We start from the raw sequence: 24,102 nt of genomic DNA, 5'->3' as shown, positions 1-24,102 counted from the left end.
AAATCTGCTAATCTGGATTGGAAAAAAAGGACATTACTACCAACTTCACAGAAATAAAAAATATCATAAGGGAATACTATGAAAAATTGGATGTCAGCAAATTAGGTAACCTATGTGAAATGGACAAATTCCTAAAAAGACATAAACTACTTAAACTGACTCAAGAAGAAATAGAAAATCTGAATAGATCTATAAAAAGTAAAAAGACTAAATTAGTAATAGAGAAAACTGACCTGAAAGAACAGCCCAGACCCAAATGGCTTCACAGGTGAATCCTACCAACTCTCCCAAACAATAGAGGAGAGAACACTTTCCAACTCATTCTATATGGCCAGTATTACTCATTCCAAAGTCAAAGACATTACAAGAAAAGAAAACTACAAACCAGTACCCCTTATGAACACAAACACAAAATCTTTAACAAAATACTAGGAAATTGAATGACAGTATATAAAAAGTATTAAACACCATGACCAAGTGTGATTTATCCCAGAATGCAACGTCAGTTCAACATAGAAAAATCAATCAATGCAATACACCACATTAATACAAAGGTCAAAATCCATACGATAGTCTTAAACACAGAAAAAGCACTTGGCAAAATTCAAGATCCTTTCATGATAAAAACACTCAAAAAGTTAAAATTGAAAGTAATTTCCTTAATCTGATAAAAGGCATCTATGAAAAACCCACAGCTAACTTCATACTGACTGGTAAAAGACTGAAAGTTTTACCCCTAAAAACATGAACAACACAAGGATGTCCTCTTTTGCCAGTTTTATTCAATACTGTACTGGAAGTTCTAGTCAAAGAAATAAGGCATGTAAAAGAAATAAAAGCCATACAGATTGTAAAGTAAGAAGCATTACATCTCTATTCACAAATGACATAATCTTATATACAAAAAAAATTCCTAAGGAATCCACACACACAAAAATCCGTAAGATCTAATAAACAATTTCAGCAAGGTTGCAGAATACAAGATGAATATACAAAATCAATTGTACTTCTACCTACTAGCAATGAATAATCTAAAAGTAAAATTAAGGAAACAATTCCATTTACAATAGTATAAAAAGAATACAATACTTGGGAATAAATTTAACAAAGAAATGTAAGATTTGTATACTAAAAACTATAAAACATCTGTGAAAGAGATTAAAGGAGACCTAAACAAACAAAGACATTTTGTACTCATGGACAGTAAGATATAATACTGTTAATATATCTAAAGATACAATGCAACCTCTATCAAAGTCCCAAGTGGCTTTTTGCAGAAACCGACAAGCTGATTCTAAAATTCTAAAATAGAAAAATGCAAGGCACCCAGAATAATCAAAACGATCTTGAAAAAGAAGAACATCAAAAGATACAAACTTCCAGTTTTAAAATAAATGTCATGGGGAAGTAATGTACAGCATGGTGACTATAGTTAATAATACTGTATTGCATATTTGAAAGTTGATGAGAGAGTAGATCTTAAAAGTTCTCACCACAAGAAAAAAAGTTTTTTGTAATCATTGTATATGGTGACAGATGTTAACTAGACTTATTGTGGTGATCATTTCACAATATATACAAATATTAAGTCTTTATGTGTACACCTGAAACTAATATAATGTTATACGTCAATTATACTTCAATAAAAAAAAGAAGAAAAGAAAAAAGCTGGAGACCGGATGCTTTCCAATTTCTAACCTTACTACAAAGTTACAGTAATCAAGGTAGTGTGGTGTTGGGATAAGGATAGACATATAGATGAATGGAACAGAATTGAGAGCCCAGAAATAAACTCTGACATTGAGGTTCAAATGATTTTCAACAAGGGTATTAAGACAACTCAACAGGGAAAAATAGTCTTTTCAACAAATGGTGGTGGGACACCTGCATATTCATATGCAAAAGAATGAAGTGTGACCACTACCTCATACCATATACAAAAATTAACTCAACAAGGACAAAAGGCCTAAATGTAAAAGCTAAAATTATGAAACTTTTAGAAAAACAACATGACCTTGGACTAGTTGATTGCTTCTTAGATATGACACCAAGAGCACAAGAAACAAAAGAAAAAATAAACAGGACTTCATCAAAACTCAAAATGTTTTACTTCAAAGGACACTATAAAGAAAATAAGAAGACAATCTACAGAATGGGAGAAAATATTTGCAAACTATGTCTGACAAGGGACTAGTATCCAGAATACATGAAGAACTCTTAGAACTCCACTATAAAAAGAAATATAACCCAATTAAAAATAGGCAAAGGATTTGAATAGACATTTCTCCAAAGATATACAAATGGCCAATAAGCACATGAAAAGATTTTGCTCAACACCATTAGCCAACAGGGAAATGCAAATCAAAACCACAATGAGATACCACTTCCCATTCACTATGATAGCTATACAGTCATGAGCCACTTAACAAGAGGGATGCATTCTGAGAAATGCATCATTAGGTGATTTCATCATTGTGCAAACATTAGAGAGTGCGTACTGAAGGGGAACAAAATGTGCACTCCCAAATGTGTCTCTTTAAGATGAAGATTATTTTAGGCTCATTAATTTTAAGAAACAAAAGACTCAGCAAGTTTTTCTTGTTATCTCCTCCTTAACTGCCTAAAAGAATTCAGATAAAAAAACCTGTCTCAGGAAGTGAGCTACCATCTTATCATAACATGAACTAGGTGGTACACAGGGAGGAACCTATAAAAGCCTGTTTGTTGGGCTTCCCTCTGTGTTATTCTGTTTCTGCGTGGCCACACAAACACTTGTTTTCTAAACATTTGCTCCTTTTCACCTACCTGTGAGTTGCCTTCCCTCTCTTTGAAGTCCCCGACTCTCCCCAACCCCTAACATCTTTTGTCTTTAGCTGAGGATGGTATTCAAGGTGAGGGGTTTGGCCATTTTGGTGAGTTACTCAGTTTCTCCCATGTATACATGTTATAAACTTTTGTTTTTCTCCTGTTAATGTCTCATGTGAATTTAATTCTTAGATGAGTCAGAAGAACGTAGAAGGGTAGAGGAAAATTTATTCTTCCTCTACAGTACTTACACAAATCTAGATGGTTATAGCCCACCACACACCTAGGCTATATGGTACTAATCTTATGGGACCATAATTATACATGTAGTTTGTCACTGACCAAAATATTGTTATGTAGCACATGACTATACTCAGAAAGAAGGACAATAACAAGTGTTGGCAAGCATGTGGGGAAATTTCAATCTTTGTACATTGCTGGTGGAATATAAATGATGCAACTGCTTTGGAAACAGTTTGGCAGTTCCTCAATAAGTTAAATAAAGAATTACCGTATGACCCAGCAATTCAACTCCTAGAACACTATATATCCACAAATTGAAAACATGACCACACAAATGTTTGTAACATCATTATTCATAACGGTCAAAAAGTGGAAACAACCCAAATGTCCATCAATTGATGAATGTATAAACAAAATGTGGTATATCCGTACAACTGAATATTATTCAGCCATAAAAATGAATAAGTACTGTTATATGCTAAAACATGCATGAACTTGAAATACTATGTTAAGTGAAAGAAGCAAGACACAAAAGACCACATATTTTATGATTCTATTTATATGAAACATCCAGAATAGTCAAATTCATAGAGATGGAAAGTAGATTAACAGTTGCCAGGGGCAAGGAGTAGGGGGAAACGGGGAGTGACTGCTAATGGGTGCAGGTTTCTATTTCATATTTGGCTGATCTACTCCTTTTAGGTAGTCTAATATTCAACTCCTTGAAATCCCAATTTGTGAGATCTGCCAGACCCCATCTGACTAACTGAATCTGAGAACTAGAACTTCCTGAAATTCTCAAAAAGAATTAAACTGAAAAAGAGAAGAGTTAATGGAAATCAGACTGAAAAAAGTAAATTTTTTGCTAAGCATAGAAATTGCAAACTGTTATATCACCAATGACTGATGTTTACTGGAAGCAAATGCATTACCTTCACTTTTACAGGGCCAAAGACTAGCTAGCTGTTAGTATACCACTATTATATAAAATAATGTCTTGTTTTTGTTTTTTTCTTAATTGAGTAGTCAGACAATAGGAGAGAAGTCAAATACAGTACTACTAATATTCTGGATACAGTTCTATGCCTCCAAAATAAAAAATAATTTCTAAATTCATTTCCCCATACTCGAAGGCATTCTTTTGGATACTGAAAATAATTAAACATATGCATATTTGAAAAATGCATTACACCAAGGGAAAGTAAATACTATTACACTGGGAAAAAATACATACACTTTAAAACAACAGAGGATAAAAGCAGAATGAGTTAGAACGGGAGAAGTTAATTCTAAACACCCTATATAGACCATGCTTCTCAAACTATCTACAAAGAACTAGTTTTTTGTTTTTTAAGTCCAATTCATCACAGACCAATGCTTTACAATAAATGAATTACTACAAAATAAAGTGAAAAGCACCTAGACTGGCCTATATCCTACTCAACAAGACAAGCCCACATGGCACTAATCACATGCTTGAATGTCACAGCATTGTCAAATTGAGATGAGCTTCTCCACACCTCAACTTCTGCACTTAAGTTGTTGCAGACCTGTAATAAATAGTTGGTAAACTAGCACCAGTCTGCAGACTACACTTTGAGTAGCAGTAGTAATGACTGGGAAGGAATGATGCAGACGTATAGGCTGAGTAGCCTTGATACTTGTACCGGAGGTGAGAAATCTATTTCTGCCATGAATTCACCAACAAAACTAGGATTTCAAAAAAGTAGAATGATGTAGTCAGAGGAGCAGCATAACCTCTACTTCCTAAATTCTCATTAAAACCTGGATACCAAATCTCATAAATCATCTCCCTCCACAGTATCTCCCACAACACTCACTCCTGTCTATTCACATCACCATTAGATCATAATTTCTAGGGTGAGGCCTGATATCTTTATTTTTTTTAAAGCTTGGAAGACTACTGTCTTCCACTTTCCTGCATTCATATCTGTGCTCTTACCATTACCTTCATCCAAACTGCTCTTCTTTTACTTCTATCCAAATTCTAATCATCTTTCAAGGTACAGCTCAAATGCCCCAGCCCCATGAAGCTTTTTCCAAGTCCCTCCTTTAGACACAATCCTTCTCTCTTTTATACTCATAACATGTTTCATATTTGACATGATTCTTTTACTATCCCATCAACTCCTTTACTCCTTTGCAGTTGCCCAAAACCTAGTAAAGCACTATAGTTACTTATTCAAATGGTTTCTCAGATCATTTTCAGATTTAAAAAATAAATAAATAAATGGAAGCACAGATGGATAATTATTTTTCTTACAGACATTTTACAAAAAATGGCACCTTTATAAGAAGCACCTTACAGTAACAACCAACTTGCCGCTAGGAGGCCCTAAGAACAACTGATGGAAAAGGAAGGATAACTGGAAACCTTGAAGCTACTGACTTAGAAGAATTCAGACAATGACTACAAATTTTTGGTAATACAAACACACCTTTTATTAGCTATTTTACTTTAGTTTTGGGTGAGAAGGGAAAGAGTAATGTTGCTAAGTGACGCAATTTAAGGATTTCCTTGTGTTTATTTGAAATAAAATACCAACAATGAATTTTACTTCCTTTCATTCAATTCTCTGTTGTTTTCCCAATATGTAACTTTTAAATAATTTTCTCTTTACCCATTTTTAATAGGTTAGAGACTGATAATAAATTACAGAATCTAGACCATCACCAAGATCATTCAAGGGTTTATACTCTATTTTCTAAGAACAAATTTTTCCTTGACTTTGAATAGGTCACAATATCTCTGATTTGATGTTACCACCTTTAAAATTCCAATTAAAATTTAAATGTTTTAAATTTGTCCATATATTCTGTGCCTCAAAAGCATTTTTTTATGTAATCTTCCAACTATATCTGAGGTGCTGTTATTTTATTTATAGACAGGTAAAGTAGCTATAAAAGTGTTAAGTAAATAATAAAGCTGAGATCAGAACCCAGATATTCTGACTTTCTCCACTATATCCCCTACTTACTAGCTATTTAATATTCAAGTTTCCTTGGGGATTAATTACTATCTACCACACTGGGCTGTTGCAGGGATTAAGTCAGGTAACACATGTAAAATGCTTGGTCCAGGGCCTGCCACACATAAGTAGTCAAAAATATTAGCTATTATAACCAATATATGACAGCTGCTTCTATGAAAATGTTCACTCCTTAAAAACTTCTCAAAAATAGTGAAGAGATGAAACTATATTTGTATTCATATGAAAAAGTCAACCAATTTATTTAGTAATTTTTAGAATGCTAACAATTCCTGAGACCATAATACTCAACTATAGGAATATACCTAAATTTCTAAATCAATCCCCAAATAATGACTACTTAGATTGGTTCCCATTTTTCACTATTCTGAACAACACTGCAGTGATCCCATACACTTGTCCACTTACTTCCTTAGAATAAATACTAAGAAATGGAAATGGTGGTTTAAAAGGATATGCATACATATATTTTAAATTTTGATACTTAACAGTCAAAATGCCCTCTAATTTACATTCTGCCAGCAATGTACGAGAGAATCTGTTCCCATGTCTTGACAATATACTTTATAATTTTTTCCAAATTTCATAAATTTTTAACAGTCCATAAATTAAAGAAATTAACTCTTTTAAATGTGCTGCAAATGTTTCTTAGTTTTCTGTTTGTCTTTTAACTGTGTTAATGATGATTTGTACTATTAGAAATTTAAACAGTTTTTATAGGCAAATTTATCGAACACATCTGTGATGATTTCTAACTTTGGTGTAAGTTTTAAGCGTTGTCTTCTCTATCCCAATATTTAAAATATTTTTTTTTATTTTTTCTTCCATTTTATACTGAAGAATTAGAACTATTTAGAATTTATTCTATTCTAAGATATACAGTAGTGATCTACATGTTTTTATCCAGATAAGCATTCTTTCTTCTTGATCTTTATCTAAGCTACCATTTAATGAAGTGGTCACATGAGCTCGTTTTGTAGCAAACAGAAGCCATCCTTTATAAATTTAACATCCTTAGCTCAGGGCTGATCTTCTGCGCGCGCGCGCGCGCGCGCGCGCGCACACACACACACACACACACACACACAAAATTTAACATCCTTTTTAATGTAACTGTTCTTGACAATAAAAAGATCTGCAAATCTTTCTTAGAGAAAAATATGAAATTTTTTATTTATAAACATTAAGGAAAGCCTAAATAAATAGACTCCTTGGGATAAGAAAGATAGATATCTTACAGATGCCAATCTCCTCTAAATGAAATCTATGGATTCAACGCAACCCAATAAACAAACTCTAACCATATTTAATTCACGGAATTGAACAAGCTGACTCTCCACTTCACACGGAAGAGCAATACGCCAGAAAGCCAGGAGGTTTGTTTTAGTCTCCTGCGGCCGCTGTGCCAAATCAGAGCCGCAAACTGTGTCTGTCTTCACGTCACCTTCTCCTCTGCGTCCATCTACAGGTCAGATTGTTCTGTTAAATGGAGAGGGTAGGGGGTGCACTTTCAAGCTAACATGTTGTTGAGTTCACTGGACATAAGTTTTTTTAAAAATTAAATGTTACATAAGGGTCATGAAAATTTCTTTCAATAATGGGGGAGATTATCTGATAACTTCTGCCATAATGCCATAAACATTTTTCAGATAATGTCCTGTTTTGTTCTTTTCATTTGTTTTTCTATTTTAGATAGTGCAGACTTTAAATTCTGAACCATTTTTTTTTGCACAGGTACTAAAGACAACCCAAAGTTTCTTTCTAATCAGAATACTGACTTTAAATGTCTTTTCTACCACTGTCGACTGAAAGGAAGTTGCTCACAGAAGAGCAACTTTGCTCTCCTCATACCTCATGAACTACATAATATTGACTGAGCGCCTATTACACACCAGGTATGCGCTGAGTCTAAGGATATGAAGATGAAAAGACACACCTCTGGCCTCAGGAAGCTTATAAGACACAGGCATGCAAATAAATAATTACGTTGTAATAAAATAACCAAATTACAAGAAGTAAATATATACAGTGTAGGAAAAGCTCCTATGACTACCTGATAGGGAAGGCTTCACCAAAGCTATGTACAGATTTTGCCCTGAAACTTGAAGGACGAGTAGAAGATTTCAGGTGTAAGAGTGATGGGAAGGTAGTATGGTACAGCAAATATCATTAGCAAAGGCACATGCATCACAGAAAGTGATCTCTGGTTCAATGCTGCTGAAATGTACAGTACCAGAAAGGGGTAACAAGAAGTTAGAGAAGACAATGTGGTAGACAAAGATAAATTTACGTTGGGACTTGGGGTTTGAGGTGTCTGTGGGACACCCTTACATCCATTTATCTTTTTCAACCATGTTGTTAAAGATGAAAGTTTCATGTCTTAGTAACCTGGAGGATGGTGACACCATTTACAGAAATAGAAAAAGAAAAGAAAAAAGAAAAACAATTTAGATTGTGTAGTCATTTGATACTAGAAAGAACAGATGTAACAAACATACTAATCACCTACTTTTCTATTTTCTCCAAGGTCTATTTCTATCACACGGATCCTTCTAAAAGAAGAGACATTAGATAATATATGAACACATACACACAAATTATGACTGAATTTAGAGTCAAGAAAAACATGGTAACAACCACAACAAAAAAGTAAGCTTTCTTTTCTAAGACACTGAAAACCTGTAACCCAACATGTTTCTCTTTTCACTTTAGCTGCCAGGAAATCTAAGAACCAAATTCAATGCCTTATAGCTATAATCAGCTCATCTCTGGAACCTGATAATGTTTCCTTTCTTTAAGTGGTGGCTATTCAGTTATTGACTGTTTTATCACTAATTGTTCTATTCCACATTTTATTCAGTCCTATAAGCCATGTAAAATTCTTTAGATGCAATAAAATCCTTAATAAAAGAAATGTTAATGCAAAGATGGCTTATAGTGTTTGAAACATCTTGTTTTATTAAGCAAATTAATCAGTAACATTGTTTATTTAAGTAATCTACTCAGTAAATCATTTCTTAATAAATATACAAAAATAAAGTATTTCAATGAGGTCAAATTAATTTTTCAAATCAATAAGTTTCAAACTAAAGAATATAAATTAAAAAGTACATAGAAATTTAAAAACATAAAATGGTCTAATGTCATGTATACAGAATTACTTACTAACTTTGTATATCAAACCCTTAAAAATATATTCAAATATCAAGTTAGTTTATTTTTACAGGCAGTTTACAGTTCACAATTACCCTACACATTTTCACATTTCCAGCCATATCTGTTCCAAGTTAACCTATGCCATTTTTAAGTTATTTACTTAATGAACATATAGTATTTGTTTCTGTCCTTACACATTACCATTCATATCTGTTGCACAATAGCTTTTTACTTTTCTGATCTTAGATATTTTAATCTAATTTTCCTTGTGAAAACATTAATATATTCAGATTGAAGGGAAAAAAAGATATTTTTCATTAAACATTTGATGATAAATTTCTTCTTAATGTAAAAAAGTAAAAACTGGGCACCAGGTTGCTTTGTATGAAGCCAATTTTCAGTCTCATTCATTTAAGAGAACCTCATATTATCAGCATCTGATGTCCAGTGTCTTGACAACTGTTGTTTATGTTTCAGAGTTTTTTGTGTTTTTTTTGTTTGTTTCAAGCAAGTACAGACATCAGGTAAGGGAAGTCACTTCTGACAAACAGCAAACCAACTGCAACTGCTCCAGCTTATTGACTTAAAAGTTACCAGGCCATGGTGAGAGGAAAGGGACCCCAGGCAAAGCCAGTGGAATTCATGAGGTGAGAAAATGAGCTGACAGGCCATGGAGACCAAGGTAATTAAAGTTCACAGGACAGAGCACAGAAGAGGGAGAGATGCACACAGTAAGAACCCAGGAGACTGGACGGGGTCCCCTTCCAGTATGACCATAACATACTTATAAGGAAACTTCCCAAGACAGAAGAAAGAACTATGTGAAAAAACTTGAGAGAACAGTAGCAGATGCTCACGTAAGAACAGGAACAGTGCCTGTTCCCAAGAGCTAGGCTACAAAGAAAACCTCATAATCTGCAGGGCATTGGGTAGGATGCTTAGGAAGGTACTGCCTCATAGTAGGCAATAATTAGCCCTAGATGGACACACTCAACAAATCATAAAAGCAAGACATGAAATGATCAAACTGTTTTCAAGTAACCTAACTGTACCCCAGAAAAAACATCAAGAATTTATAGGAATATGAAAATATCCAAAAGCTAAGAAAATAAAATTCACAATATCAGAAATCCAAAGATTACTTGGCATACAAAGAAGCACAAAAACAACCCAGGATGAGGAGAAAAATCAATTGATTGAAGTTGACCCAGAATTGACAGAGATGTTAGAATGAGCACAGAAGTATATCAAGTTATTTTAATTCTATTCCATAAGTTCACAAAGTTAAGAAGACGTGTAGATGATATACTTATGCTTTTATTTACCCAAAATCTACGTCTGAGATGAAAAAATAAATGAAATAGGATTAATGGCAGATTGCATGAGGCAGAAGAAAAGACTAGCGACTTGAAGACACAGCAATAGAAACTATCCAGTATAAAACAGAGAGAAAAAAGAATCCAAAAAAAAAAAGGAAAGAATGTCAGTTCTTTTCAAGCTATGAGACCTTCCAATATATTAATAATACTTTCTAAAATGCTAATCTAATATTAATGCTTTCTAATATACTAATAAATGAAACTCCAAAAAGAAGGGACCAGAGAAATAAGTGGAAACAAAATGGCAAAAATTTTTCCAAACTTTATGAAACCATAAACCCACAAATCTAAGAAGCTCAATAAACCCTAAGCCAAGAAATATTAAGAAAACTACACTACAGCAATCATAATCAAATTGCTCAAAACAAGTGATGAAGAGAAAACCTTAAAAGCAGCCAGAAAAAAAAAATGACGTTTCATACAGAGTAAGATACGGAGGACAGCAGACTTCTTATCAGAAACAATGCATGCAAAAAGACAATGGAGTAAAATCTTTAAAGGACAAATGAAAAAAGCTATCAACCTAGAATCATAAATGGAGCAAAATCTTTCAAAAAAGAAGGCAAAACAAAGACTTTTTCATACAAACAAAAACATAAGGAATCCATCACCAGCAGACCATCACCTCAGAAGAAATGTTAAAGGAAATCCTTCAGGCAGAAACAAAATGATACTGGGTGGATGGAAATGTCTATCTCTGAAAAGAAATGAGAGCACTGCAAATGCTATGACATGAGTAAATATATGCCTTTTTCTTATTATTTAAAAATCTTTAAAAGACAACTACCTATATAAAAATCTTTAAAAGACAACTACCTATATAAACAGCATAATGTGGGGTTTGTAACATGTATAAGAAAATGTATGACCAAAAAAGTATAAGGGCTGGGGGCAGAAATGGAAGTACTCTTGTAAATTTCTTATACAATATGAGAAGTGGTAAAATATCACTCAATAGTAGAATCTGCTAAGTTAAAGATGTATACCATAAATCATACAGCAATCACTAAAATGATAAAAGATTATAGCTACTAAGTCAACAAAGGAGATTTTAAAAAGAATTGCAAATTTATTAAACTAATACAAACGAAGGCAAAAAAAAAAAAAGGGAAGGGAATTAAGAACTGATAGGCAAAACAGAAAACAAACAGCAAGATAAAAGACTTAAACTTAACCAAATCAATAATGACATTAAATTTTGATTATGATCAAAGAAGAGGAGGGAACACTTCCAAACTCATTTTACAAGGCCATCATTACTGTGAAAACCAAACCAGATAAGGATGCTACAAGAAAAGAAAATTATAGGCCAATATCCCTGAAGAAGATAGATGCAGAAATCCTCCACTAAATATCAGCAAAGTGAACTCAACAATACATTAAAAGTAGCATAACATGATTAAGTGGGATTTATTCCAGGCATGCAAAGATAGTTCAACAGCCACAAATCAATACATGTGATTTACCACACTAACAAAATGAAGAATAAAAATCATATATTCATCGCAATAGGTACAGAAAAAGCATTTGACAAAATTCAACATCCAATCATAATAAAAACTCTCAAAAAACTGGGAATGGAGGGAACATATCTCCAAATAATAAAGGCCATATATGACAAGCCCACAGCTAACATTATACGCAAAGTGAAAAGCTGAAAGCTTTTCCTCTAAGATCAGGAACACCTTTCAACATAGTATTGGAAGTCCTAGCCAGAGCAATCAGACAAGAAGAAGAAATAAAAGGCATCCAAATCTGAAAGGAAGAAGTAAAACTGTCTCTATCTGCAGATGACATGATCTTATATATAGAAAACCCTAAAAACTCCACCAAAAAACTGTTAGAATAAACAAATTCAGTCAAGTTGCAGGATACAAAATCAATATACAAAAATCAACTGCATTTCTATACACTGACAATGAACTGTCAGAAACAGATATTAAGAAAAAATCCCATTTATAGTTGCATTAAAAAGAATAAAATATCTAGGAATAAATTTAACCAAGGAGGTGAGTGATCTGTACACTGAAAACTACAGGACACTGACAAAAGAAACTGAAAAAGACACAGATAAATGGAAAGATTCCATGCTCATGGATTGGAAGAATTAATATTGTTAAAATGTCCATACTACACAAAGCGATCTACAGATTCAATGCATTCCCTATCAAAATTCCAATTGCACTTTTCACAGAAATAGAAAAAACAATCCTAAAATTTGTATGGAACCACAAAAGACCCCAAATAGCCAAAGCTATCTTGAGAAAGAACAAAGCTGGAGACATCACACTCCCTGATTTCAAACTATTTTATAAAGCTACAGTAATCAAAATAGTATGGTACTGGTGTAAAAACAGACACAGAGATGAATGGAACAGAACAGAGAGCCCAGAAATAAACCCACACACAAATGGTCAACTAATTTATGACAAAGGAACCAAGAATATACAATGAGGAAAGGATAACCTCTTCAATAAACAGTGCTGGGAAAATTGGACAGCCAGATGCAAAAGAATGAAACTGGACCACTATCTTACACCATACACAAAAATTACCTCAAAATGGATTAAAAGCTTCAACATAATAAGACCCAAAACCATAACACTCTTAGAAGAAAACACAGGCGATAAGCTCCTTGACACTGATCTTGGTGATGATTTTTTGGATTTGAGAACAAGAGCAAAGCAAAGAAAAACAAAAATAAACAATCGAGATTACATTAAAATAAAAAGCTTCTGTACAGCAAAAGAAATCATCCACAAAATGAAAAGGCAACCTTTGGAATGGAGAAAATATTTGCAAATCATATATCTGATAAGGGGCTAACATCCAAAATATATAAAGAATTCATGTAACTGAACAGTAAAATAATATACAATCCAATTTAAAAATGGGCAGAGGATATGAATAGACATTTTTTCAAAGAAGACATACAGATGGCCAACAGGTACATGAAAAGGTGCTCAACATCACTAATCACAGGGAAATGCAAATCACAACCACAATGAGGTAACACCTCACACCTATTATCAAAAAGAAATAAGTACTGGAGAGAATGTAGAGAAAATGGCAGGCACACTTGTGCACTGTTGGTGGGAATGTTAAGTTGGTACAGCCACTACGGAAAGCAGTATGGAGGTTTCGCAAAACATTAAAAATAGAACTACCATATGATCTAGCAATTCTACTTCTGTGTATATATCAAAGGAAACAAAATCACTACTTTGAAGAGCTATCTGCACCCCCATGTTCATTATAGCATTATTTATAATAGCCAAGACATGGAAACAACCTAAGTGTCCACTGACAGATAAACGGATGAAGAAAATGTGATATATAATGTGTGTCTCTGTGTGTGTATATACACATACATACACACACATATACATATACATACAATGACATATTATACAGCCACAAAAAAAAAAGAAAAGCCTGCCATTGGCTACAACATAGGGGGATCCTGAGGGTATTATGCTAAGTGAAATAAGTCAGACAGAGAAAGACAAAGACTGTATGATCTCACTGATATGTGGAATCTAAAAAACCCAAACTCATACAGAGAACAGAATGGTGGTTGCCAGAGGCAAGGGGTGGGAGTGGGGGAAATGGGTAAAGGTGGTCAAAAGGTATAAACTTTCAGTTATAAGATAAATAAGTTCTGGGCATGTAACATACAGCATGGTGACAAAGAAAAAAACGTACATCATCCAAACATCTCAATTAAAAGGCTGAGATTATTAGATTAGATAAAAAAGTAAGACTTGGGGCCAGCACCGTGGCCTAGCAGTTAAGTTCGGCATGCTCCACTTCAGCGACCCAGGTTTGGTTCCCAGGCGCAGACCCACACCACTAGTTGGTGGTGACCCACCTACAAAATAGAGGAAGACTGGCACAGATGTTAGCTCAGAGTGAATCTTCCTCACCAAAAAAAAATAAAAAGTAAGACTCAACATACACCGTCAACGAGAAATCCACTTTTAATATAAGGATACAAATAAATTAAAAAGATAGGAAAATAAATATCCTACTAACACCAGTAAATGAAAGTGGAAATCCTGGGCCGGCCCCGTGGCTTAGCGGTTAAGTGCGCGCGCTCCGCTGCTGGCGGCCCGGGTTCGATCCCGGGCGCGCACCGACGCACCGCTTCTCCGGCCATGCTGAGGCCGCATCCCACATACAGCAACTAGAAGGATGTGCAGCTATGACATACAACTATCTGCTGGGGCTTTGGGGGGAAAAAAATAAATAAATGAAATTATAAAAAAAAAAAAAAAAAAAGAAAGTGGAAATCCTATTACTTTAAATCTTATATATAATACAGTAAACATATAAATATTTAATAAATATATAAATATTTTATTTACTGTAATGCTATATTACTATCTAAGTAGATTTCAGAGCAAAGACTATTACCAGAGACAGAGATTATTTCATAATGATAAAGGAGTGAATTTGCCAAGAAGAAATAATCCTAAATATTCAGGTACCTAGTAACAGAGCTTCAAAATACATGAAGCGAAAATCTGATAGAACTGCCAAAAGAAATAGACAAACCCACAATTACAGTCAGAAACTTCAGCCCTCCTCTCAATAATTGATAAAAACAAGTAGACAGAAATTCAGCAGGGATATAGAAGGCTTGAACAACACTATCAAACAAGTTGTCCTAATTGACATTTTTAGAACACTCAACCCAACAACAGCAGAATACATATTGTTTTCAAGTGCATATGGAACATCTATAAAGTTAAAACATGTTCAAATTTCAATAAATTCTAAAGAATTCAAGCCATAAGACACACATTCTCTGACTATAATGGAATTAAATTAGAAATCAATAAGAGAAAGATATCTGAATAATCCACAAATATTGTAAATAACCCATGGAATCAAAGAAGAAATCAAAAGGGAAGTTAGAAGGCATTTTGGACCTAACTGAAAATGAAAATACAAAATGCCATAATCTATGGGATGCTACTTAGGGGAAAATTTATATCACCAAATGCCTATAGTAGAAAGAAGGAAGGTCTCAAATCAATAACCTCAGTTTACACCTTAAGAAACTAGAAAAAGAGCAAATTAAACTAAATTTTAAAAAGCTAATTAAACTAACCAGAAAAAGGGAAATAACAAAGATCAAAGCAGATATCAATGAAATAAAAACAGAAAAATAAAGAAAATCAATAAAGCCACAAGCTGGTTCTTTTAGAAGATCAATAAGAATGATAAGCCTCTATTCAGACTGATCAGGAAAAGAAAGATTATCAATATAAATTATCAATATCAGGAATAAGAGCGGTGACATCACCACAGAGTCTACAGATATCAAAAGGATAATGAGGGAGTATTATGAACAACTTTATACCTATAAATTTGACAACTTACATGAAATGAGAAAATTCCTTGTAAGACACAAACTGCCAATGCTCATTCAAGAAAAAATAGATAATGTAAATAGCCCTCTATCTATTAAAGTAGTTAAAAACCTTCCCTCAAAGAAAACTCCAGATCCAGATGGCTTCCCTGGTATAGTCTACCAAACATTCAAGGAAGAAATAAGACCAATTCTACATGAACATTTCCAGAAAGTTGAAAAGAAAGAAATGAATTAATACAATGAGGCTTCTCAATTAATACTATGAGGCTAACATTACCTGGTATCAAAACCAAAAACATTACAAGAAAAATATCAACTAATATCCGTCGTGAACATAAACACAAAAATTACAAACAAAATTGTAGCATGTCAAATCCAACAACATATAAAAATGATAATACATCATGACCAAGTGAAGTTTAATCCCCGGATTGCAGAGTTGATTTAACATTTGAAAATCAATGACTGTAATTCATCATGCTAACAAATGAAAAAAAAAATCTGTTCATCTCAATAGAAGCAGAGAAAGCATTTGACAAATCCAACATCCATTTCTGATGAAAACTCGCAGCAAACCAGGTATAGAATGAAACTTTTTCAACATGATAAAGAGGAGCATCTATGAAAAACCTACAGTTAACATCATGTTGTACAATAAAAAATTGATTGCTTTACCCTTAAGATCAACAACAAGACAAGGATGTCCACTCTCACCACTTCTATTCTACACTGTACTAGAAGTTCTAGTGAGTTCAATAAGGCAAGAAAAAGAAATAAAGGCATCCAGATTGGAAAGGAAGAAGTAAAACTGTCTTTACTCACAGACAATGATGTTGTCTATGTAAAAAATTCAACAGAATCTACAAAAACTAATAGAATAAGTGTTTAGCAAGGTTTCAGGATACAAGCTCAATATACCAAAATCAATCATATTTCCTTACACTAGCAACAATCAAAAATGGATATAAAGATACCATTTACAAGAGCATCAAAAGTAGAAAATATTTAGGGATAAGTGACAAAAGATGTATAAAATCTGTACATTAAAAACTACAGAACACTGCTAGAAAAATTAAAGAAGCCCTATCTAAATGGAGAAACATCCCTTGTTCATGAGTCAGAGAATTCAATATTGTTGGCCATTTTTCCCAAATTGACCTATAGATTCATCACGATCCCAATCAAAATCCCAGCAAGAATTTTTTATTTTATTTATGTAAAAAAAAAATCTTAGAAATTGACAAGCTAATCGAAATGTAAAGGACCTGGCATAGTCCCCGCACCCCACTCCCCCAAAAAAAACCTTTGAAAAAGAAGAACAAAGTTGGAGGGACAACACTACCTGATTTCAAGATTTATTATCAAGTTACAGCTAAAAAAAAAAAAAAATTGTGGTATTGGAACCAACACAAAGAGATCACTGGAACAAAACAGAGTCTAGAAATAGGCCCACACATATATACACAACCGAGTTCTGGAAAAAGTACAAAGGCAACTAAGCAGAGGAAGGGCAGTCTTTTTCAACAAATGGTGCTAGAACAACTGGATATCCATATGCAAAACATAAACTTCATGGGGCCTGCCCGTTGGTGTAGTGGTTAAGTTCAGGTGCTCTGCTTTGGCAGCCCGGGGTTCGCAGGCTCCGATCCCAGGCGTCGACCCGCTCACTGCTTATCAAGCGATGCTGTGGCAGGTGTTCCACATATAAAGTAGAGGAAGATGGGCACAGATGTTAGCCCAGGGCCAATCTTCCTCAGCAAAAAAAATAGAGAAGGATTGGCAATGGATGTTAGCTCAGGGCTAATCTTCCTCACACACACACACAAATATATAAACTTCAATGTCAAACCATATTTACAAAGTTAACTCAAGATGGACCATAGACCTAAATATAGATCCTAAAACCATAAAACTTCTAGAAAAAGCATAGGAGAAAATCTTTGTGACCTTGGCTTAGGCAAAGATTTTAGATACAATAAAAAAGCATGAACCATAAAAGAATAAATTGACATATGGACTTACTGAAGATTAAGAATTCCTACTCCTTCAAAGAAAATGTTATGGGAATTAAAAGACAATCCAAAGAAAGACTGGGGAAAAAAAATCTTTGCAAATCAGGTATCTGATAAAGTACTTGTATCCAGAATACATAAAGAATTTTCAAAACAGAACAAAAAAGCAAACAACTCTATTTAAAAATAGGTAAAAGATCTGAACAGACACTTCATTAAAGAAGTTATACAGTGGCAAATAAGCACATGAAAAGAAGATCAACATTATTAGATATTGAGGAAACACTAATATAACCACTACATACTTATTATACATGGTGGCTGAAATTAAAAAGACTGGCCATACCATGTGGTGTTGGTACAATTGTGGAGGAACTGGAACTCTCATACACTGCGGGTGAGAATGGAAAACGGAAAAAAACCATATGGCAACTTCTTAAAAAACTTAAACACACAACTGCAATATGATCCAGCCATTCCACTCCTCGGTATTTATCCAAGAGAAAAGAAAGCATATGTCTATACACCGAGTACACCTCACAGCAGCTGTATCTGTAGTAGCCCAAAACTGAAAACAACCCACATGTCCATCAACAGGTTAATGGATAATCAAACTGTGGCATATCCATACAACAGAATACTACCCAGCAACAAAAACAATGTACTATTGACACATCACATAACAATACAGATGAATTTCAAAATAATAAGGCTGAGTAAAAGAAACCACAGAGAGTAAATACTGCATAATGCCACATATACATATAAAACTCCAGAAAACGTAAACTAATCTAGAGTGACAGCAGATCAGTGGTTGCCCTGGGAAGGGGGTGGGGTGGTGCAAGGAGAGGTGGGAGGAAGGGATTGCAAAGGGGCAAAAAGAAACTTTGAGGGGGCCAGCCCAGTGGCATAGTGGTTAAGTTCGTGCACTTCGCTTTGGCGGCCCGGGGTTCACAGGTTCTGATCCCAGGCATGGACCTACACCACTCATCAAGCCATGCTGGGGGGGTGCCCCACATACAAAGTAGAGGAAGACTGGCACAGATGTTAGCTCAGGGCACATCTTCCTCAAGCAAAAAGAGGAAGATTGGCAACAGATGTTAGCTCGGGTCTGAATCTTCCTCACACAAAAAAAGAAACTTTGAGAGGTTACAGGTATATTTGTTATTTTGACTGTCTGGATATGTTCCTAATCTTGATTGTTATCATGGCTTCACAAGGTATATGTATGTCAAAAATTATTCAATTATACACTTTAAATGTATGCAATTTATTGTATGTCAATTATACCTCTATAAAGCTATTAGACTGATCCAACAATTATCAATATATGTATCAGCTAAATAAGCACTTATCTTTTTATTTTTAAATCAAGAAGACTGAACTGTTACCTTGCCACAGAAGAAAATTAACAGTCAATATCCACTAAATGCCAGGTATTATGCTAGCCACTTTACATGTGCTAACTTAATATTATCTTAAGGCTATTAATTATAAAAGGGGGGGCAGAGAGAGAGGACAACATGAAACTTTAGAAATTAGACTTTATTTCTATTTTTTAAAAACTCTAGCAGTTCCTACAAATCAAATATACAGCAATATCAATAAACACAGCAGATTTAAATTTAAATCCTTCAGAGTCAAGTTCTATAAATTCAGCTGGAATTGTCCTACAGTGGGAATATGTATCAGGAAAAAGGTTTAAAATAGATGCTTAAATTATGTTCTTATATATTTGGATTAACTGAATGCTCCTATAAATACCCTGAGTGAATGGCAGTTCAATTTGAAGTTTAAAAATATAGTTCAAAAACAAACAATCTGATTAAAAAATGGGCAGAGGACTTGAACAGGCATTTTTCCACAGAAGACATACAAATGGCCAACAGGCACATGAAAAGATGCTTGATCATCAGGGAAACACAAAAATCACAAGAGATAATACCTCACACCTGTCAAAATGGCTATTATCAAAAAGACAAAAAATAACTAGTGTTGGTGAGGATATGGAGAAAATGGAACACTCATACACTGTTGGTGAGAATGTAAATTGGTGCAGCCACTATGGAAAACAGTATGGAAGTTTCTCAAAAAATTAAAAATAGAACTACCACACAATTCAGCAATTCCACTTTTGGGTATTTATCCAAAGAAAATGAAAACACTAATTCGAAGAGATATATGCACCCCTAAGTTCACTGCAGCATTATTCACAATAGCCAAGATACGGAAGCAATCTAAATGCCCATCGACAGATGAACGGATAAAGAGGACGTGGTATAAAAGTATAATGGAATATTACTCAGCCATAAATAAATGAAATCTTGCCATTTGCGACAACATGGATGGACCTAGAGAGTATTATGCTAAGTGAAATAACTCAAACAGAGAAAGACAAGTACCATATGATTCACTTATATGTAGAATCTAAAAAACAAAACAAATGAACAAACAAAACAAACAGAAACAGACTCGTAGATACAGGAAACAAACTGGCGGTTACCAAAGTGGGGAAGAGTTGGGGGGTGGGCAAAATAGGTGAAAGAGATTAAGAGGTACAAACTTCCAGTTATAAAATAAATAAGTCATGGAGATGTAATGTACAGCATAGTAAATATGGTCAATAATATTGCAATAACTTTGTATGGTGACAAATAGTAACTAGACTTATTGTGGTGATCATTTCATAATGCAAATAAATGTTGAATCAGTATGATGTACACTTGAAACTAACTGGATATTGTATGTCAATTATACTTCAATAAAAAAAAAGTTCAGAGGGCACCAAAAAAATCAAAATCCTATGTAACTGGCAACGCCCAATTACTTTGCAAACTAGTTTCCTCATAGTGTTCACTTTTAAAACCTGTATCTAGTTCCAAAAAGGATTTAAAGCGGCTCTCCCATCTGCAAATGAGGTAGCTGACTGGTGGACCTCGAAGATGCCTTTCAGCTTTGTCATTCTACTTTCTCCCGCTCATTTTCTTAGGAATTACATTAACCATATTTCAAACAACATAACTATAACTATTTAAAGATATAATATATAATTAATATATTAAAACCAAGTATAGCATTTGGAGGTCTATCTTTTACTCTACATTTTGACAAGGTTTCTAAACCTCAGTACTATTGACATTTAGAGCTGGAATATTGTTGTGAGGGACCATCCTGTGCATTTTAAGATGTTTAACAGCATTCCTGCTACCCACTAGATGACAGCAGCACATCCATCCAGTTGTGACAATAAAAAGTGTCTCCAGACATTGTCAATGTCCCCAGGAGGGCAAAATTGTCCCCAGTTGAGAACTACTGTTCTAAAACTACTGAGGTGTATTAATCCCTCTGTATGGACCTTGTCCACTCACAGGGTGGCGAGTCTGAGAGCACTATGTTCACCATTTGAAGGTTCTTAAGGATATTTTAAATGTTTATATACAGTAGATGCTCCATTTTTTAAAAGCCCATAAATTACTAAAAAGTAAAAAGTTTTTCTTAACTCGTTTTGTTTTCAAACCAAGGAAGCTAGGCCCTACAAAATACCGGACGTGTGACCTCTTAATTTAGACCATGTCTCCCAGACGGAAAAAACTTCTATGTCAAAGAAATATGTATGAACCATTCCTTAACCACTTTACAACTAAAGAATTATGGCAGCTAATTTAGGAAATGTCAATACTCTATTGGAACTCAACTTTATAGCTCTGCCATTACCAAACCTAGTTTGTCCCAAGTAGGCATCAAATTCCATTAAGTCTTCAATTTCAAACTGCCATTATCTGTGATACATCTCTTACAGTTCACACATTAACTTTCCCTATCTCACTCTCTCAGCCAAATTTTGTCTTCAATGACTTAACTCTCAAGCAGAATGAAAATAAAAAGACCACAATCTCAACAATATTTAGAAGACATATTTCCTTGAAAACTGGGTTTATTTTTGTATTGCTAAACTGACTTGAATTGCTTTCTTACTATTCCACAGGAATAAATACAGCTTACTTGTGATAAAGATTAGCTGTCATAAACATAGGAAGAGTAAAAAACAAACTGAAGACAGAAATCTGGGATCCCGTACTGACTCTGCCTTCTGGTAGCTGGAATGACGACTTAACATTCCCAAACTTCAGCGTTCTCATTTGTGAAAAATGGAGGATAATATCTACCTCTCGAGTTATTGTGAGGATTAATTATGTTAGATGAAATCATTCTGTAAACAGTAAAGCGCCATACAGATGTTGGGTATTATTGGTGGATCCTGGTGGTATGAGTAAACAATACAGTAGAGAAACACGCACCTCAAATAAGGGACTTCTATCACTGAATAAAAATCACTTTTCAAAACACACACTCATTAGAAGAGAGCTTGAAATGATAAACTCTGAACTAGGATTCAGGCATCTGGGTTCTAAACTCAGTTCTGCCATTACCTCTGTATCAACACAGGCAAACTAACTTTCCTTTTAACCTCAAATTTCATCCAAAAAGATGCAAGTACCAGAGAAGTTATTCCATAAGTATTATTATAGCTCTCATCAGCCTACGAAATGACCAAATATCCAAAAGACTCGTTTAACGGTATATCCACAACTCAGAGCACTGTTTGGCCTGCCAGCAAAACAGAAGTAGAGGGCAACAAATGGCAAGAAAATTTTAATGACATAAAAATAGAATTCTATACAATTCTCGAGAAGCAAAGGAAGCTATAAACTATCCTGTTTTCTCTAACTAATAATAGTTCTCCCTCTGAAAGACAGCAATGATGAACAAGGTGTATTAACAGAAGGGCGGGGCTCTTTCCCACAAGCTTTTTGGGAAACACCCACTTCCCAAAGAGGTATAACTGCTTCCTCCTTGCCCTCAGCAGCCAAGAAACGTGAAAGATCAAGGTTTATATTGTCTGAGACCATTTTTTTCTTTTCACTTGGGTGGGGAGGGCGGTAGTCATCTGACAAACATATCCTATAAACACCATTATCCACAACACTCAGACTCCGGAAAGTCTAAAAAATATCTAAGTTTTTAGAGTAATAACAAATTTTAAAAAATGAGTTCGGACTAGTAACTCAGAACTAGATAACCCTGGGTTAGTGGTGATTAGTGTTTGTCAACTGCCAAGTTTTCCCTTCCCCAAATTATCCGCCCCCGCGCGTCCCCGCAGAGGCGACGCCTCGCCCTCGTCCCCCGCACCGCCCCGGGGCCGGAGGGGGAGTCCCCGGGGCGCCGGGAGAGGGAAGGCCGGGCACCGCAGGCCTCCGGGCGCCGCCGCCCCTCGCTCCTCACCGATGACGATGCGCAGGTGCTTGAGGCGGGTCAGCGCGTCCTTCTTGGTGTCCAGCACCTTCTGGGTCGACTTCTTCACGTCCCCGTGCGGCTTCTTGGAGAACATCCTGCCGCCGCCGCTGCCACGGCCGACTCCGGCCCCCTCCCGGCCCGGTCCCGGCGGCGGAAAGTGGAGGGAGTGGGCGGGGAGGAGACTAGCGCGAGCGGCTCATTCACTCCCCAGCCTTGCGGGCCCCGGCGCGGCCGACTCCTCCCAGCCCCAGGCCAGCGCCGCCACCTTCGCGCGCCTCGCGCCGCCGCTGCAAGGCACCTTCGGCTCGGGCTCCAATATGGCGGATCCCCGCTCCCAGCCCTGCACCGAGCCAGGGAGCCCCGGCGGGTCGCCCGCCGCCGCCGCCCGCTTCCTGCGGCCGCCGCTCGCCGCCACAGGCCGGGCCCGGGAACCGGAGCCGCGGAGGTGGGGCTCGCGGAGGCAGCAGCACAACTCCTCTCTCCCTGAGGCCCCCTTAAGGTTAAAGCTTCTTTAGCAGCTTAGACCCTGCAGAGGCCGCAACGGAGACGGAGCGTGGTGATGGGGTTTCACGACTCTGCCGTCGCTGGCGAATGGTCCCCGTGGCAACCGCCTTCTGACGTCAAGGGTTCTTGACGTCATGCCAGCGTGAGATCATCCGTGGCATTGCCCACCTTTTATTTCCTGTGTAAGCAGCCAGAGGAGGAGCCCAAGGAAGTCAGGGAAGGTAATTACTGCGTGCGTCTTTGTAAGCAAAGTGACTGCTAGCCAAACTCCCAAAGTAGTGTCGTGTAATTTTTGTTTAAAAAGGTCCTTCATCTCC

At 35.7% G+C, this 24,102-nt stretch overlaps 1 protein-coding gene across 8 annotated transcripts in view; it reads right to left on the bottom strand.

The window, feature by feature from the left end:
- The window catches only part of RALGAPA1 (Ral GTPase activating protein catalytic subunit alpha 1), a 241,377-nt gene extending 217,549 nt beyond the window's left edge, over positions 1-23,828 (bottom strand). For 3 of the 8 annotated variants that reach the window (XM_087422563.1, XM_087422573.1, XM_014792116.2), the window contains exon 1: positions 23,270-23,828. In XM_087422563.1, coding sequence (XP_087278689.1) covers positions 23,270-23,375 — 106 coding nt within the window. In that variant the 5' untranslated portion in view covers positions 23,376-23,828. The remainder of the gene's footprint in view (positions 1-23,269) is intronic. The other 5 variants (XM_087422539.1, XM_087422546.1, XM_087422551.1 and 2 more) reach the window with 2 other exon arrangements.
- Positions 23,829-24,102: the final 274 nt, after the last annotated feature.

This window comes from Ceratotherium simum, chromosome 3 (genome assembly GCF_057802395.1).
Source record: "Ceratotherium simum simum isolate JZ-2026a chromosome 3, ASM5780239v1, whole genome shotgun sequence".
Classification (NCBI taxonomy): domain Eukaryota; kingdom Metazoa; phylum Chordata; class Mammalia; order Perissodactyla; family Rhinocerotidae; genus Ceratotherium; species Ceratotherium simum.
This window is presented reverse-complemented; position numbering and strand designations above follow the sequence as displayed.